Here is a 15,688-nt window from a genome sequence, read left to right on the forward strand (position 1 = left end):
TTGCATCATTTATGATGTGTACGCTGTAAAAAGGGCCCGCCCTTTCCTCTCATTCCCTGCCTCTCAGATCTCGCGCGATGAAGCAGCCTATCTGCGCATGCGCGAGTTCAAAGAGACAGAGAGTCCTGGGTCCTGCCGCCGATGGCCATAGTGAAGCGCTCCTGCACGAAATGGTGAGTATATCTTAAATTCTATATTTTAAGGGTAAAAGTTGGGGGTCGTCTTATACGCCCAGTCGTCTTATACGCCGACATATACGGTATATATATATATATATATATATATACATACACACAATTGTATGTATTTATGTATGTCTTTTTCATTGTCTTCTCCCGATCTTCTTCTCTCTAAAACGCTGTGTCAGAGTGAAGGAGGCTGACAGAAGATGACAAGCGGGAAAAGTTTGTTTGTAAACAAACTTTTCAGAGATCACCATGATTGGTTAATCATGGTGATCACATGCTTACCAGCCAAACCGATCGGTTCGGCTGTCAGTGAGCAGGTTGCTGGGGAGCCGGGGACACTGACACAGCCGGAATCCGAGCGCTTTTCACATCGCTATGCCGGCTGGAACAGAGATCTGTATATTCACGCCCCGGCAGCACGGGGTATGTGCGAAAAGACGTGAATCTACATATTGTCGGCATGAAAGGGTTAATCAAACCTCAGAGACCCCCTTTATATCACAAGCTGAGCTTTATATGGTAAACCACTGTTTTCGTGACGCACGGTGTTCGAATCCAACCAAGGACATCGACATGGAGTTTGTATGTTCTCCCCGTGTTTGTGTGGGTTTCCACTCACTCCAAAAACATACAGATAGAGAATTTTGATTGTGAGCCCCGCTGGGGATGGTGTCAACTTCTGTACAGCGCTGCAAAAAATGGCGCCATATACATTGATGCTTTGCTGCACTGGGTACTGACTCCGGCTCCAGGGCACATTATAAAGAATTATATTCATACGCCAACCTGTCAATGCATTTTTTCAGATTAGTTTACAGGGGTTTTCCATGGAAATTTTTGTTTTAGTTTTTCAAAAAACTAAAATACATTATAGCATTATCCATCAGCTCTGGTGCACACAGAAGACGTCACGTGGTTTATACCGGATGTGGCCTTTACGCAGCAGTGAACGGGGCAGAAGCTAGAAAGGTGGCATATTGCTTAGTAACTTTTTTTGAAGGTATGATGTTTTCAGAGGAAAGAAAAAGATTTTAGAAAACTCCTTTGGATAAAACCATGAGAAGAGGTTTCTGTCCGCCCCATAGACATTAAATAGAGCGGCAGTGCGACTGCGTGATGGCCGCTTCAATCTCCTCCTTACTGAGGTTGTTCAGTGAGGAGGAAGAGGAGGCTCGGGACCCCCATTCTAGTGATTAGTGGGGGTCCCAGCAATCAGACATTCATCCTGTAGACAGGTGATAAATATCCTCCATGCACAACTGTAAAAGGAAAGATTGTGAATATATTAATTATTTCAACTAAACTCCACAGCCAGGCAAGATAATGTAAAATCTTTTATTTACTTTATTTATACAAGGTAGAACCCCCAAAAAAAGTTAAATAGACACAACAATGAATGTACAAAACAAGTTAAGTGCTTCTACAGAATCCAGGCGGGCACTTGTACCAATCATTAATGATACCGGGGTAGACAGGCTCTGCCGAACGTAAAGTAAGGTTCATGGTGTGAAAAAAACACATTTAGTTGTCAAATTCCAAGTCTGCAAGAGTTAAATAATAATACCTGGAATCAATACTTGCAAGCAAAATAGTACAAGGCCTTGCCACAGGAGGCGAGCGCCCGCCACCAATCTAAAGACCTGTCTATCAATGGAAATCTGCCTCTTGTGACAGACCATCCTAAATATAGTAGTCATAGCTTTTCAGACACACAATATTCAGGGGATGGACCTGACCAATTCAGAGCATCTGTGATGTCAGCACAACTTCATTTAATACAACTTACAAAAAGATAGATCACCCATAGAATCTAGGGTTTTTTCCGCCCAAGAATAGCACCGCTCTAGTCCATGGGTGGGTTTCTGGTATTGCAGTATTCACTTGACTAAGATTGAGCCGCAATACCAGACACAACCCACAGATAAGAGTGGCACGGTTCCTGCGGGGGGATAAATAAAAACAGATCCCTTTTCCAATCTTATACAACCCCTTTGAGGATATGGCAAATTGAATTTGGATATACACATGGATGCTACAATGCTATTATGAGGCAAGGACAACCCGCCGCTGATTTTGGTAGTTATTAGGCCCTGTTCACACAGTGCAGATTTTGCATGTATTCTTTAAAGCAAAACCTAAACAGAATAGAAATATTTAAGGGAAGGCCTTAGGAGTCTATTCAGACGTTGCCGTTGAGGTGCGGGTAGAACCGCATCCAAAAACCACGTTTTTACTGCGATTTGGTGGGTTTATGCGGTTGCGTTTTTTTACCGCATCAAAAAACCGCACCTCAACATCTGAATGGACCCTTTAGGTTTCCTCTCCTGGATCCAATTCTGTTTTGGCTTAAAAAACTGCATGCAAAATCTACAGCAAATCTGCACTTTGTGAACAAGGCCTTTCAGTCTAGAAACTGCAACTGGCTACAAACATCTTGTTGTACCATCTTTAGCACATTGTACTGGACTCAGCGAATGCATTTCTATGGACGGATGTTACAATGTGTCAGACGTGCCAAAACACATGGCTACAGTTATCAGACAACCCGAGCCCAGTGAAGTGTCTCACGAAAAAGGATGCTTTTTAGGCTATGTTCACACGGGGTATTTTGCCGAGTTTTTTGACGCGGAAACCGCGTCGCAAAACTCGGCAGAAACGGCCCGAGAACGCCTCCCATTGATTTCAATGGGAGGCGTCTGCGTCTTTTTCCCGCGAGCAGTAAAACTGCCTCGCGGGAAAAAGAAGCGACATGCCCTAACTTCGGGCGCTTCCGCCTCCGACCTCCCATTGACTTCAATGGGAGGCAGGAGAAAGCGTATATCTCGCTGTTTTATGCCCGCGGCGCTCAATGGCCGCGGGCGAAAAACGGCGCGATAATTGCCGCGAAAATCGGCGTGCAGGGAGAGGAATATCTGCCTCAAAGTTCCAAACGGAATTTTGAGGCAGATATTCCTCCCCCAAAATACTCCGTGTGAACATAGCCTTAGTGTCCGGCCATCCTGAAATCAAGCGTACCAGGTAAAGGACGGCATTTCCATAGACGGCAAATTCTGTTCTAAATGGTATTACAGTTTCAGCAAATAAATGATATTCACTGTATATGGAGATGTTATTGATGTTTTCCAATATACTTTCTGTATTAATTCCATAGGGTTTTCAAGAACTCTGCTTGCTGTCATTCAGTAGGAACCTTCATGGTTTACTTTCAGTGAATACAAATCTCCTGGTCATGTGATGGACACTCAGCTGCGGAGATCCTTACAAGACACAGCTCTGCTGCACAGACTAACGAACTGAGCACCTGTCTGTCCAGCACATAACCAGGACTGTTTAGCCTCTGGAAGTAAATAATGAAGGTTCCTATTGAATGTCTGCAAGCAGAGATTTTGAGCTCAGTTTAAAAAAGTTATAACATTTTCTATCATACAATGAGAATAACCTTTATTTGCTATACCCGTAATTCCCCTTCTAAGTCTATCACCCTTTAAAAACAGGCCACCTACTAATATATAGCTGGGACGGCCAAACTGTGATCTGAAGCAGCGTTACTACGATTTCATCAGGTACTTTGCAGTAGTGATGTCACTAGTATCTAATGAAGGGGTTGGCTATATCCTCATTTCAGCTTCTGTGTATAGTATATACACAGTTATTCTGCGTGAACACCTTACTTAAAGAGGCTCTGTCACCAGATTATAAGTGCCCTATCTCCCACATAATCTGATCGGCGCTGTAATGTAGATAACAGTGGATTTTATTTTGGAAAATTATAATTTTTGAGCAAGTTATGAACAATTTTAGATTTATGCCAATTAGTTTCTTAATAGACAACTGGGTGTTTTTTAACTTTTGACCAAGTGGGCGTTGTGAAGAGAAGTGTATGACGCTGACCAATCCGTGACCAATCAGCGTCATACACTTCTCTCCATTTATTTCCATCTGTACTCACAGCACAGTGTGATCACGCTGTGCTGTCACATATACTCACAGTAACTTTACCGAAGTGTCTTGAGAGCGAATAGACATCACCTCCAGCCAGGATGCGATGTCTATTCACACTCCCGACACTTCGGTACAGTTTCTGTGGGACTTACTCACAGCATAGTGTGATCTCGCGAGATCACGCTGTGCTGTCAGTACAGATGGAAATGAATGAAGAGAAATGTATGACGCTGATTGGACAACGTCATACTCTTCTCTTCACAACGCCCACTTGGTCAAAAGTTAAAAAAACGCCCAGTTGAGCATTAAAGAGGCTCTGTCACCAGATTTTGCAACCCCTATCGGCTATTGCAGCAGATTGGCGCTGCAATGTAGATTACAGTAACGTTTTTATTTTTTAAAAAACGAGCATTTTTGGCCAAGTTATGACCATTTTTGTAGTTATGCAAATGAGGCTTGCAAAAGTCCAAGTGGGTGTGTTTAAAAGTAAAAGTCCAAGTGGGCGTGTATTATGTGCGTACATCGGGGCGTTTTTACTACTTTTACTAGCTGGGCGTTCTGACGAGAAGTATCATCCACTTCTCTTCAGAACGCCCAGCTTCTGCCAGATCACGCTGTGACGTCACTCACAGGTCCTGCATCGTGTCAGACGAGCGAGGACACATCGGCACCAGAGGCTACAGTTGATTCTGCAGCAGCATCAGCGTTTGCAGGTAAGTAGCTACATCGACTTACCTGCTAACGCCGATGCTGCTGCAGAATCAACTGAAGCCTCTGATGCCGATGTGTCCTCGCTCATCTGACACGATGCAGGACCTGTGAGTGACGTCACAGCGTGATCTGGCAGAAGCTGGGCGTTCTGACGAGAAGTATCATCCACTTCTCTTCAGAACGCCCAGCTAGTAAAAGTAGTAAACACGCCCCGATGTACGCACCTAATACACGCCCACTTGGACTTTTACTTTTAAACACACCCACTTGGACTTTTGCGAGCCTCATTTGCATAACTACAAAAATGGTCATAACTTGGCCAAAAATGCTCGTTTTTTAAAAATAAAAACGTTACTGTAATCTACATTGCAGCGCCTATCTGCTGCAATAGCAGATAGGGGTTGCAAAATCTGGTGACAGAGCCTCTTTAAGAAACGAATTAGCATAAATCTAAAATTGTTCATAACTTGCTCAAAAATGATAGTTTTTCAAATAAAAACCACTGTTATCTACATTACAGCGCCGATCAGATTAGGTAGGAGATAGGGCACTTATAATCTGGTGACAGAGCCTCTTTAAGTCATTTAAGCCACTTTTTAGAATGATAGGTGAAACTAGGCATTGAACTGCAGAGAATAAATAGCACTGACTATAAGGGTAGATTTAGACGTCGGGTTGAGGTCAAAACCGCATGCGTTTTTACTGCGATTTGGTGCGTTTTCAGCCGCACCTCAACGTCTGAATGGACCCTTATTGGCATGTTATTCAATGCCTAAAAAAGCAGTCCTCTATTTTTCTGCATTATGGGAGCTGCAGCAGGCAGATGTACATTGAAGTGAAGAGGATAAAACAAATCCTGCTCACACCATGCAGAACTTATATCAACTACATGGAACTAAATATATGACGTATAGAACTACAGCATGCCCCATCCTCCGTGTTTTGCTGTTAGCCCCGCCCCCTTCCCTATTTGTTTCAATGGAGAACAAACTGCCAGGTAGAAGCCGTGATCGCATGCAGTACTAACATGTGGGTCTGAAAAGAAGCACTCCAGCGCAAAAACTGCGTGTTAGCGGACATTTTGCCTGCTTGTAATTGTAGGTTTCAGTATTGATGGCTCTATATGACGTGGGGAAAAAAATATTTAGATGACATTTTTTTTTCTCTAATAGATTAGATTATTCTGACAATCCTAACGCTTTCTACCATCTCTTTGCTATAAGATCCCCCCTCCCCCAGGTTAACGGTGCACAATACAGAGCACAAGTGGATGAACATCCTGAACATACAGAGTAATTATGGTAAAATAAATTGCTTTTTATTTGTAACGTTTCTATGTCAAGTCCAGAAAAACATAGCTGAAAACCTTCCGGAAATAAGTTATTCAGGCTGAGTTGGGGGTTCTTTGAGAAATACTGGGATTTTTTTTTCCATAGGCTCTTAACCCACAAAAAGCCATGCACATTACCCGGCCAGATTAACTACCAAATCCTTCAGGTTAACAGCAATAAACGCAATTGTAGAATGGGACGATCACGTTAGGAAAGGTTTTCTCAACACAATGTGCCATTGGATTTAAGGTTTTTCTTTTTTTTAATGCAGCCAAAAAAACAAACAAAAAAAACACACACAGTTCCTTTAACTGAACAGAAATGAAACTATAGTATTTACACAAATGTCGATATAACTTACAGGGTATCAGCGTACACTTTTTGGCATTCACTTAAACAAAAAGAGTTTGCATAAATTTCTAGGTCTGAGATAATCTTGAACGTAATATTTTCGGTGCAAGAATGATACGTCTGCCCCGTGTGCTAAACAGCGTACTGAACTTGCCATAGTGGGATTGCTATGTCCTGGTTTTCACTGCTTTCTCTTGTGTTCGGACTCCAGACAGAACTTTTCAAAAGCTTCTTGCATTTCCGGGTCCATCTCATCATCACCTAAATCATCAAGGAACCTAAAAACGGAGAGAGACAAGAATTGTAGTATTGAAATGAAGCATTATTGTAGACACGGCTATTATCTACTGGACAAACTGTCACTGCCTGAAGTCTTCTCAATAGTGTCCCATGTAGGTCTGACGGGTTGCTATGGGCACACATCATAGTGAGGAGTCACTCACAGGTTGTATTGTGAAATATATAAAGCAGCTCTATGATGACAGGTAGTGACAGTCTAAGTCACTTTCCTCACCCCCATCAACAACATGGTGGGACAAATCCTGACTAAATATTAGCTTGTCATTCTTCTGCCTTAAGGTCTCAGTCACACAGTGCAGTTCCTTAGGTGCTCAGCAAATTAGGTAGAATGAGCATCTGAAGTTTTGTACACACGGCTGAAAATCATTCGTGGGTCATAGATAAAAGTAAATGTGGCAGTCAATGAAAAAAAGGAATATCCATTAATATTAACAAACAAGACATAGTAAAAAGGATGGGGCTGGGGGTTCCGAAATAAAAGAATTAAAAAAAAATTAAAATCACATACGCATCTCCAGAAGCAGACAAGTCTGTGCCAGTTTCTTCACAGAAAAAGTCTTCTCTGTCCAGCATTTCCTGGTACTTTTCTTGATACTCTGAAGAGAACAGTAAATGCCTCATGTAAGACTCAGTATTTCTAAGAAAGAATAAATGACTTCATGAATGTCTCCTACAGATACCTGGGTCTGCGGCAGTGAAGGGAATGCCTTCAGACGTGTAAAAGGTGGGCTCATTCTGAAACATAAAGAAAAAAATTACATAAAGTGGCAACAGTGGTCACATCCAAAATAGTATTTGAAGAAGCACAAATCCCGATATCAGGAGCGGCGCCATGCTGTAAGATCAGACAATCCCAGTCTGATATAGTGTAATCCTCAGACAAAGCGCGGTGAACAGCAGCACACGTCTCCCAAATTTCAATCAATATATTATTTTATTGGTCAACCATCCAGTAAAATGGCAACGTTTCGACCCGGGACAAGTGGAGTGTCTTTCTCAATGTCAGCAGAACATCTCCCTTTGTAAACAGGCGATCTGCTGCCGACAAGATACAAATGTATGGAGACGAGCGATCATAGTAACAATTGTTCGTGCCCATACATTCTGATCATTGCTCCAATTGAATGAAGCAAACGGGGCGCTGGTCAACATGCTGTATTGTCAATCGTCACTCATTTAAAAAAAATCTGCCTATGTAAAAAGGACTTAACAGTCAAAGCAAGAGTGGCGTCAAGGGGACAAAGGAGGAGAGAAGCTGCAGGCTAAAAGCATAGATAGAAAGAAGCCATAATGAAACAGATCTCTCATTTATGTACACGACTTCTAGGACTACTCCTTTAAATATCAAGCAAGAATACATATTTGCAATCGTATTTAAGGACTAATCCATACATCTAGATCATTTGGCAGATATGACTGATTCAGAGAATTTATACAATAACAAACAAGTTTTGCCATCGGTCAGTCAATACAAAATGCAGAGAACAGTCATAACTTGCAGGCGTAAACTAACCATGAAGTAATTTGGGTCATTATCAGGAGTAGCTTCCTTGAAAGTCCAAGTAGATTGAACCCTCCCCCAATTACTTGATCGCAGTTCTACTAACTTCAGAAGCATCTGTCTTACATCTCTGAAACAAAAAGACACATACAATTTAGTTTACAAAACTATACACCTTCAAAATTGGTTTTCTTATGTCATAATAGGTAAAGCTGGAGACAAACTGACGAAGTAATTGCCATTTTCAACCTGCTACGGTCCGCATCCAAAACCACATTCTTCATTTTCTGGATCACTTCGTCCATATTAGGGACCCCCTTTTCTTTCCAGGCATCTTCTAGAACCGATCCAGTTAACTACAAAACAAGACATTTATAATGATCACCTGCCTCCTCACCCCTCACCCACACAACTACAGGGGTACTTCCACCCACTGTCTCGACTGGCACAATAACGTATAGGCTTATTCATAAAAGGTCGCTGCAAGTCAACGTAAGATACATTTTGTTAACCCTTTGTAAATAAAGATGAAGTGTAATTGAATAACGTGTGGTTGTGTGGCGGATAGGAGGATCGGGCTATTGGATTTCAACGTGCCCGATCCTTTTGCTTGTAAGAGGAGTGACCGCTGCCAGACACCTCGGCCCTGCGTACATGTGTACAGGAGAGTCGGGAGACATGCTCGTACGGCCAACAGCTACCTAACACGTATGGTCCCATACACGTAGCGGCAGTGTGCCAGTAGTGTGCTGACAAGCCAAGAACGCCACCCAGCTTTACCACGAATTGCTGTGGTTTTGTGATGCAAGGTTTTAAAACATTGAAACCAAGTGCTTTACCTGTACAAGTTGTGTGGCCAAACCCAAATAAAAAAATGCAACAATTCACGTTGAAAATGTGTCAATTAGCGGTGGAAACGCGTGCAGTTTTGTCGCGCAGCATGCCGGCGCTGTTTGTATGGGCAGTTTTGAATTAGACAAAAATAAGTAATCTCTAGACAGGAGCATAACTGGCTTAAAAGAACAAAGCCACGGCCGTGCGGAGTGCTCTCTGTGTGCCAGGTTTTGTTTTGTGGACTACTGATCCTCTTTAAATCTTTAGAGAAGTTCTTGAACAATTAATTTTATATTTTTTGTGAGGGTGGGACTTTATATATATATATATATATATATATATATTAAATTGGATGGGCTGAAGTTATTGTGTATGTTAAAAAGGGAGGAGGATATCCAGTGTCAGCTTTCTTTAGAGAAACTGACAAGTTGTTGTAATTTTCTCCATAAAGGGAGTTGGCAAGTTACTCTAGCGGAAACCTCAGTGAACGTTCTACATAGAACCTACTTAGTACCTGAACGTCTTCATGCCATCTGCCCTGCAACTTCCCCACTCTGTTTTAGGGATTGTGGGTTCCATGTACCATACGTGGTGGGGATGTCCCATTGCTAGTGCATTTTGGGACTCCATTTGTGGGCTCATTTCTGATGTTCTTGGCCATACTTTTCATAAGGTGCCCTCTATTTGTTTGCTAGGTGATAAGCCCGTAGGACTGCGCTATGCTCCTGTTAAGCTAGTCCCATACACATTGCCTCTAAATGGAAAAAAATGATCTCTCTCTTTCCGAGATAAGAAACAGAGTAGATAAAATAGCTAGATATGGAAAAATCTAAGCAGTTCGTACTGATATGATGGAACAATATGATAAGGTGTGGCGGCCCTGGCTGCTCTCCTCCCATTCTTCTAATTTATCATATTACTAGACTTTTTGAGAAACCTCATGAATGTTCTTGTCAATGTTTTGCCATATAATTTTTATTTTTGGTCATGTATTGTATATTTCAGCTTTCTCGAGATGTAAGCTCGTAACTTATTTTGCTTGTTGAGCTTTTACCATGCTTGTATATTTCATATATGGACATGAGAATTTTCCCATTGTATATAGTTCCTTTCCCCACATTATGATTTATCTTATCTTGTATTATTTCTTGCTTTATATACTTCATTTATTTTTGTTTATGTACAAATATGATGTCCTGCCCTCTGCATAGGGTCTTTATAGATTTGTTTTTTAATGCCCTATTTTTCTTGCTCGTTTTCAAACCAATAAAACCTTTTTGAAACTAAATCTTTAGAGAAAACATATACAAGATTTTTTACTAATTGACTGCCTATTGTGTACACCAATATTACACAATAAAAGTTGATTCAGAAGACAAAAAAAAAACAACAAACTAATGGACAACAGAAGTCTTATACATTCAGGATCAAAAACAATATAAAAAAATTATTATAAAGAAAAGAAAACAAAAAAACATAATAATAACGCTGCTGCTGAGCTGCACAAATGGTCGTGCCCCATGAAGTTTACTCTTGCGTACCCAGTTTAGGACAGTAGCTATGAAAAACTTACCACTTTTAGGGTCCAGCCTAATGTGCACTTGCCCTTTAAATTAACACTATAGTGGTACTACAAAAAACTACCAGCAGGACATACATGAGTAAACCTAATAGGAACTAGATTATTGTTCTGCACGGGTTTCTAAACTCACTGCTCTATAAGTTTTGAGTTTTTGACTGAAGGAAGCGAAACAAGAATGAAAATCTAAAACAGTGGTGCCAGTACAGAAAAGAGCGGTCATGTTCGTTCTTGTGTATCGAGGACCCCCAACTTCTCCAATCAGCGCCATTAAATCTAGATGTAAATATACATGAGCTGCTGCATACCTTAAGTAGTTTTACAGCACAGATGAGATTGTCATCTATAGGGTTGGAGAATAAAGCATCCAGCAACTCCTTGAGGCCACTCTGCAGGATCTCTGCTCTGGTCATCTGGCCCTTTGCACCTTTTAACTATTAGACGAACAAGAGGAAAAAACATACACCTCAATACATGGAAGATCTTAAAATTGTTACGATCACCAAGCCAAAGTAACATTGTGCCACATACAAAAGAATGATTCCGGGTGGCAAGTATTGTAACCATGAGAGGAGTATGTCATCTTACCATAAAATTGTCACTATATAGCTTTTATAGTAAAATATTTTAACAAAAGCAAGAAGTACAATAAGTTACTAAAATAAATGAACCCATGACATATCGAACAACTCAACCTCTTGGCGCATAGTGTCATAATAGTACTACATTGGTGGGAATAAGTTCTTGCACCAGGCCATAAAAGAAACTGTGCCCATACAATCAGGAGTGGCAGCCAATTACAGCCGTGCTCCAGCTCTGACAGCAGAGAGCAGAGAAGTCTTACCTTACACGGCTACAACTTCTTTTATTGTTCAGCCACCCAAAAAAATTTTTTTGCCCTTTTTTCCCATAAAGCATGGAGATTTACCTTTGCACAATTTTGTTTTTGTAATACTAGGTGAAAATCTATTAAATAAAAAAAAAAGGCGAAAAAGGGACACTTTTTTCTATTTCATACAGTTGCACAAACGTAAAAGTTTTGAAGTGGCTTCCCCTTTCTATTACGATCATTTTAACATAGGAGATGTATAGTTTAGGGCTAACGTTGTGGTTTGAGCTTGGCCTTCTGTGTTTTATAATTTCTATATTTCTCACAATGACCCCATGAGATCATAAGAAACTTTTGGAAGCATTATACATGACAGTTTTTCTCTGCAACTGTGGCTGACTGACCTCACCTAGTGATTATATCATTTGTCACGTGATCATCAGGACTAATAAAGCATTGAGCGGCATGAACCTAGCGATCAGACAAGTAAAGATGGGAATAAGCCATCTGTGCCTTCCCTATGAGGAGCCGCCTCTTCAGCAGCTGTTATAGATGCAGAGCAGACCAACATTTAATGGGAACCAGTCCCCAGCATTTCACCTATTGAGCTTTACTTATCCCTCACTGGCCGCTGCTATCAAATGTTTATTTCCGTTATCCCCTCTCCTAAACTCCTCCTGCAAACATTTCCTGCCTTTTATCGTAATAATCCGGTGTCCCGTTCTACGCACACACCAGAAGAAGACATCAATGCACAGGCGCGGGATTGTGTGTCCTGGGGGAAGGCGAAAAACTCTCAATTAAAGTAAGGAGGCGGGTAAACTCGGAAAGACTTGAGGAACGAAGATTTGACTTGTGCTCATTAGCATACGGCACGGGAACACTAAAAAACTGAATACTAAAGCTACAGAGCCAACTAAGAAATTATTTTTCACCCACTACCACCAGGTATTGCTGGTTAAATAGGTGAAATGCTGGTGACAGGTTCCCTTTAAAAGTCGTGGGCAGTCCGCAAGCAGTTAGAATATGCAGACTAGGATAGTAGGATATGATTTTCATACCCAGGTTCTCGTTAAGAATCTACATTGGGATTTCTAGTCTTACCTCCAGGTTGAGATAAAGTTCACCCAAGAACAATACAAAGGCATGAAAGCGCTTTCTTGTGGCTTCGTTTCCTTTTGCTGCCTGATGTCTCTTCTCAAATTCCGTCTGACATCTGTAGGACGTGAGAATTGCAAAAACAACAACTTAGGTAGAGAAATGCTAAGTAGAGGTCTGAACATTATGTGGCCACCTTAGGAATAAACCCTTGTTCTGAACTCTTCAGGATATAGGGTATGAGCACATGAAATGCTGAAGCTAGGTCATATATACAGTATATTGTGTCCACAAATGTGTGCTAAGAGACTGTAGACTGAATGGGGAGCAGCAAGCCCGCTACCTAGTACCCAATTATGTGTCAATACAATGTAATATGGTCTCGCTGCTACATTATGTTGCCTACCCATCTAATACAGAACATACATCGATCAGTAGCGTAGCTAGCGGGGAGGGGTACGGGGGGGGGGGGGTTTGTCCTCGCGCCCATTGAGTCCCAGAGCCGATCCACCAGCAGTGGTGTCTGTCCCGGTTTCAACTGTATCTGCGTCCTCAGTATGCAGATACAGTTGAATCCAATGCTGGAGCAAGGAGCCGACGGCTCCTTGCTCCAGCATTCAGTGTGTAATGCAGCTCTAGCTGTGACCGTCTCGACACAGACAAGCGCGCTGTAGTGACATCGTCGCACCTGTCTACGCAAAGCCACACACTGCACAGAGCGGATCTCCTCCACTCGTCGTGAGAACGTGGATGGGTAAATATTTATATTATTTTTTTTATTAGGCATTATGGGGCATTATACTGTGTGGTGGCAGCTTAGGGGGCATTATACTGGGTATAGGGGGGACGCAATAGGGAAGTATACTGTATGGGGTCAGCCTTATACAATATCAGGGCAGCTATGGGAGGCATTATACTGTATGAGGTGCAGCTATGTGTGCATTATACTGTATGGGTCAGCTATGGGGGCAATTAACAATATAAGGGCAGCTATGGGGGCATTATACTGTATGGGCAATATACTGTATGGGGCAGCTATGGGGGCATTATACTGGGTATGGGGGGCCCCAATAGGGAAGTAAACTGTATGGGGGCAGCTTTGGGGGCAATTACTGTATGGGGCAGCTATGGGGGCAAAATACTGTATGGGGCAATTTACTGTATGTGGGCAGCTAGCTATAGCGGCATTATACTGTATGTAAGCATCTATAGCGGCATTATACTGTATGTAAGCATCTATAGCGGCATTATATTGTATGTAGGCATCTATAGGGGCATTATACTGTGTGACGACAGCTATAAGGCCATTATATAGTGTGTAGGGGGCAGCTATAAGTCAATTATACTGTGTGGGGGGCACTAAGGGGTCATTATACTATGTGGGGAGAGCTATGGGAGCATTATCCTTTGTGGTGGCAGCTATAGGGGCATTATACGATGTGCAGCCCACTAAGGAGTCATTATACTGTGGACCCCACTGGGTTGGGACCACTCAGATGTGTTTCGCTCCCCCTGTGCTAAACCACTAGCTACGCCTCTGACGTGGATACAATATATTGCACCCCAAATTCTGGCTTAGAGGCAATATAATGGGTGGCCTTAGCATCTGCCATGTTTATACATTATAAGCATATTGCAGACACTCATGTTTATAGATATATTGAGACTAAAGTTTGCTTACAATGCTCAGAGAGCTAACAAACATGATCATATAATTACCTCTTAAGGAGAAAATGCCTGAAGTTCCAGTTCTGCAGATTTATCTGAAGATTACTTGACAAGTGATTACACAAACGTGCGCCCGTATATGAGAAATTTGAAACTGAAGTTGCCTTAAAAAAAAAAAAAAAAAAAGTAATGCATCAAAATACTTAAAGGGTAACTAAACTTTCAAAGACGTTCGACATGTCACAATGACATGTCAGAAGTTTTCATTGGTGGGGTCCGAGCACTGACCCCCACCGATCACTAAAACAAAGCGGCAGAAGCGCTCGAGAGAGTCCATAGAGCAGTGCATAGTCTCAGACTTTTATTAAGCTCGTATAGCGCACACCCGAGCGTTTCTGCTGCTTTGTTTAGCGATCGGTGGGGGTCTCAGTGCTCAGACCTCCACCGATCAAAACTTCTGACATGTCTAAAGTTTAGTTACCCTTTAATTGTAGTGCAATTACTTTGCCACATGCCATTATACTGTGCCGGGAAAAGCAATAACGTTAACCTTAACACTTTTACGGTCATGACAATTTTTTCTCTCATGACACACATATAAAACCTCAATTACAAAATTCTAAAAAAAATGTATCATACCATACATTGCATGAATGTAGACACCAAACACCTAGTAAAAATGACACCCAGTCTTTATACTCATGGGTGGTGTGTAAAATAAATAACCCCCCTCCCCCCAGGGTCACTAGAAGGCTGTACTGGGAAGAGATGACTGGAACTTGCTTCCTACTGTCACTTGCATTTTCCCCTCCCCCCCCCCCCCCCCCCACACACACACAGAACTAGTAGGTAAAACCTTCCTTCCTGCTCCCAAAATATTGCACTTGATCCTGATATCAATTGAAAGCTATGATTCTCTAATAGGATACCAAGATCTAAGCCTGCCCAGGTCGCTTTGATTGACAGGTCTCTCCCCATACACAAATAAGGAGAAATTAGTCAATCGTGCTGAGCTGGGCAGATAGAAGCCCCCCAGCAGACACTTCTACCCGAGCAGTTATGATTTCTCTAAAATACCGGAATATTTAGGTCTCTTTCATACAGATGCCTCAGAAGCGGTAAGGGCGAAACTTGAGTCATGTTGATACATGTGGACTGACATTATCCTGCTTGATTTTACTATATGCTTTTAAAGGCTGAGGAAACCTTTGAAGACTTTTTTTTTTATTGCACTAAAACAGTGTATATTATAGGGTTTAATGCAACTGTGTTTTTTAAAAAAAAAATATATGTTTACCTTTTGGAGATACAGCTTCTATGTATCCTGGATACATAGAAGCTGTATCTTCGGGTATG

At 41.7% G+C, this 15,688-nt stretch overlaps 1 protein-coding gene across 2 annotated transcripts in view; it reads right to left on the reverse strand.

Annotated features, from left to right (window-relative positions):
- Positions 1–6,137: 6,137 nt before the first annotated feature.
- PAIP1 (poly(A) binding protein interacting protein 1) overlaps positions 6,138–15,688 on the reverse strand; it is a 29,961-nt gene continuing 20,410 nt past the window's right edge. The window contains exons 4-11 of one of the 2 annotated variants that reach the window (XM_075839662.1): positions 14,384–14,496; positions 12,671–12,782; positions 11,046–11,171; positions 8,574–8,680; positions 8,337–8,454; positions 7,504–7,558; positions 7,332–7,419; positions 6,138–6,801 (exon numbers count right to left, since the gene is read on the reverse strand). In XM_075839662.1, the coding sequence (XP_075695777.1) occupies positions 6,705–6,801; positions 7,332–7,419; positions 7,504–7,558; positions 8,337–8,454; positions 8,574–8,680; positions 11,046–11,171; positions 12,671–12,782; positions 14,384–14,496 (816 nt within the window). In that variant the 3' untranslated portion in view covers positions 6,138–6,704. Of the gene's footprint in view, positions 6,802–7,331; positions 7,420–7,503; positions 7,559–8,336; positions 8,455–8,552; positions 8,681–11,045; positions 11,172–12,670; positions 12,783–14,383; positions 14,497–15,688 lie in introns of both variants that reach the window. The other variant, XM_075839653.1, reaches the window with a different exon arrangement.

Source organism: Rhinoderma darwinii, chromosome 1, assembly GCF_050947455.1.
Source record: "Rhinoderma darwinii isolate aRhiDar2 chromosome 1, aRhiDar2.hap1, whole genome shotgun sequence".
Taxonomy (NCBI): Eukaryota; Metazoa; Chordata; class Amphibia; order Anura; family Rhinodermatidae; genus Rhinoderma; species Rhinoderma darwinii.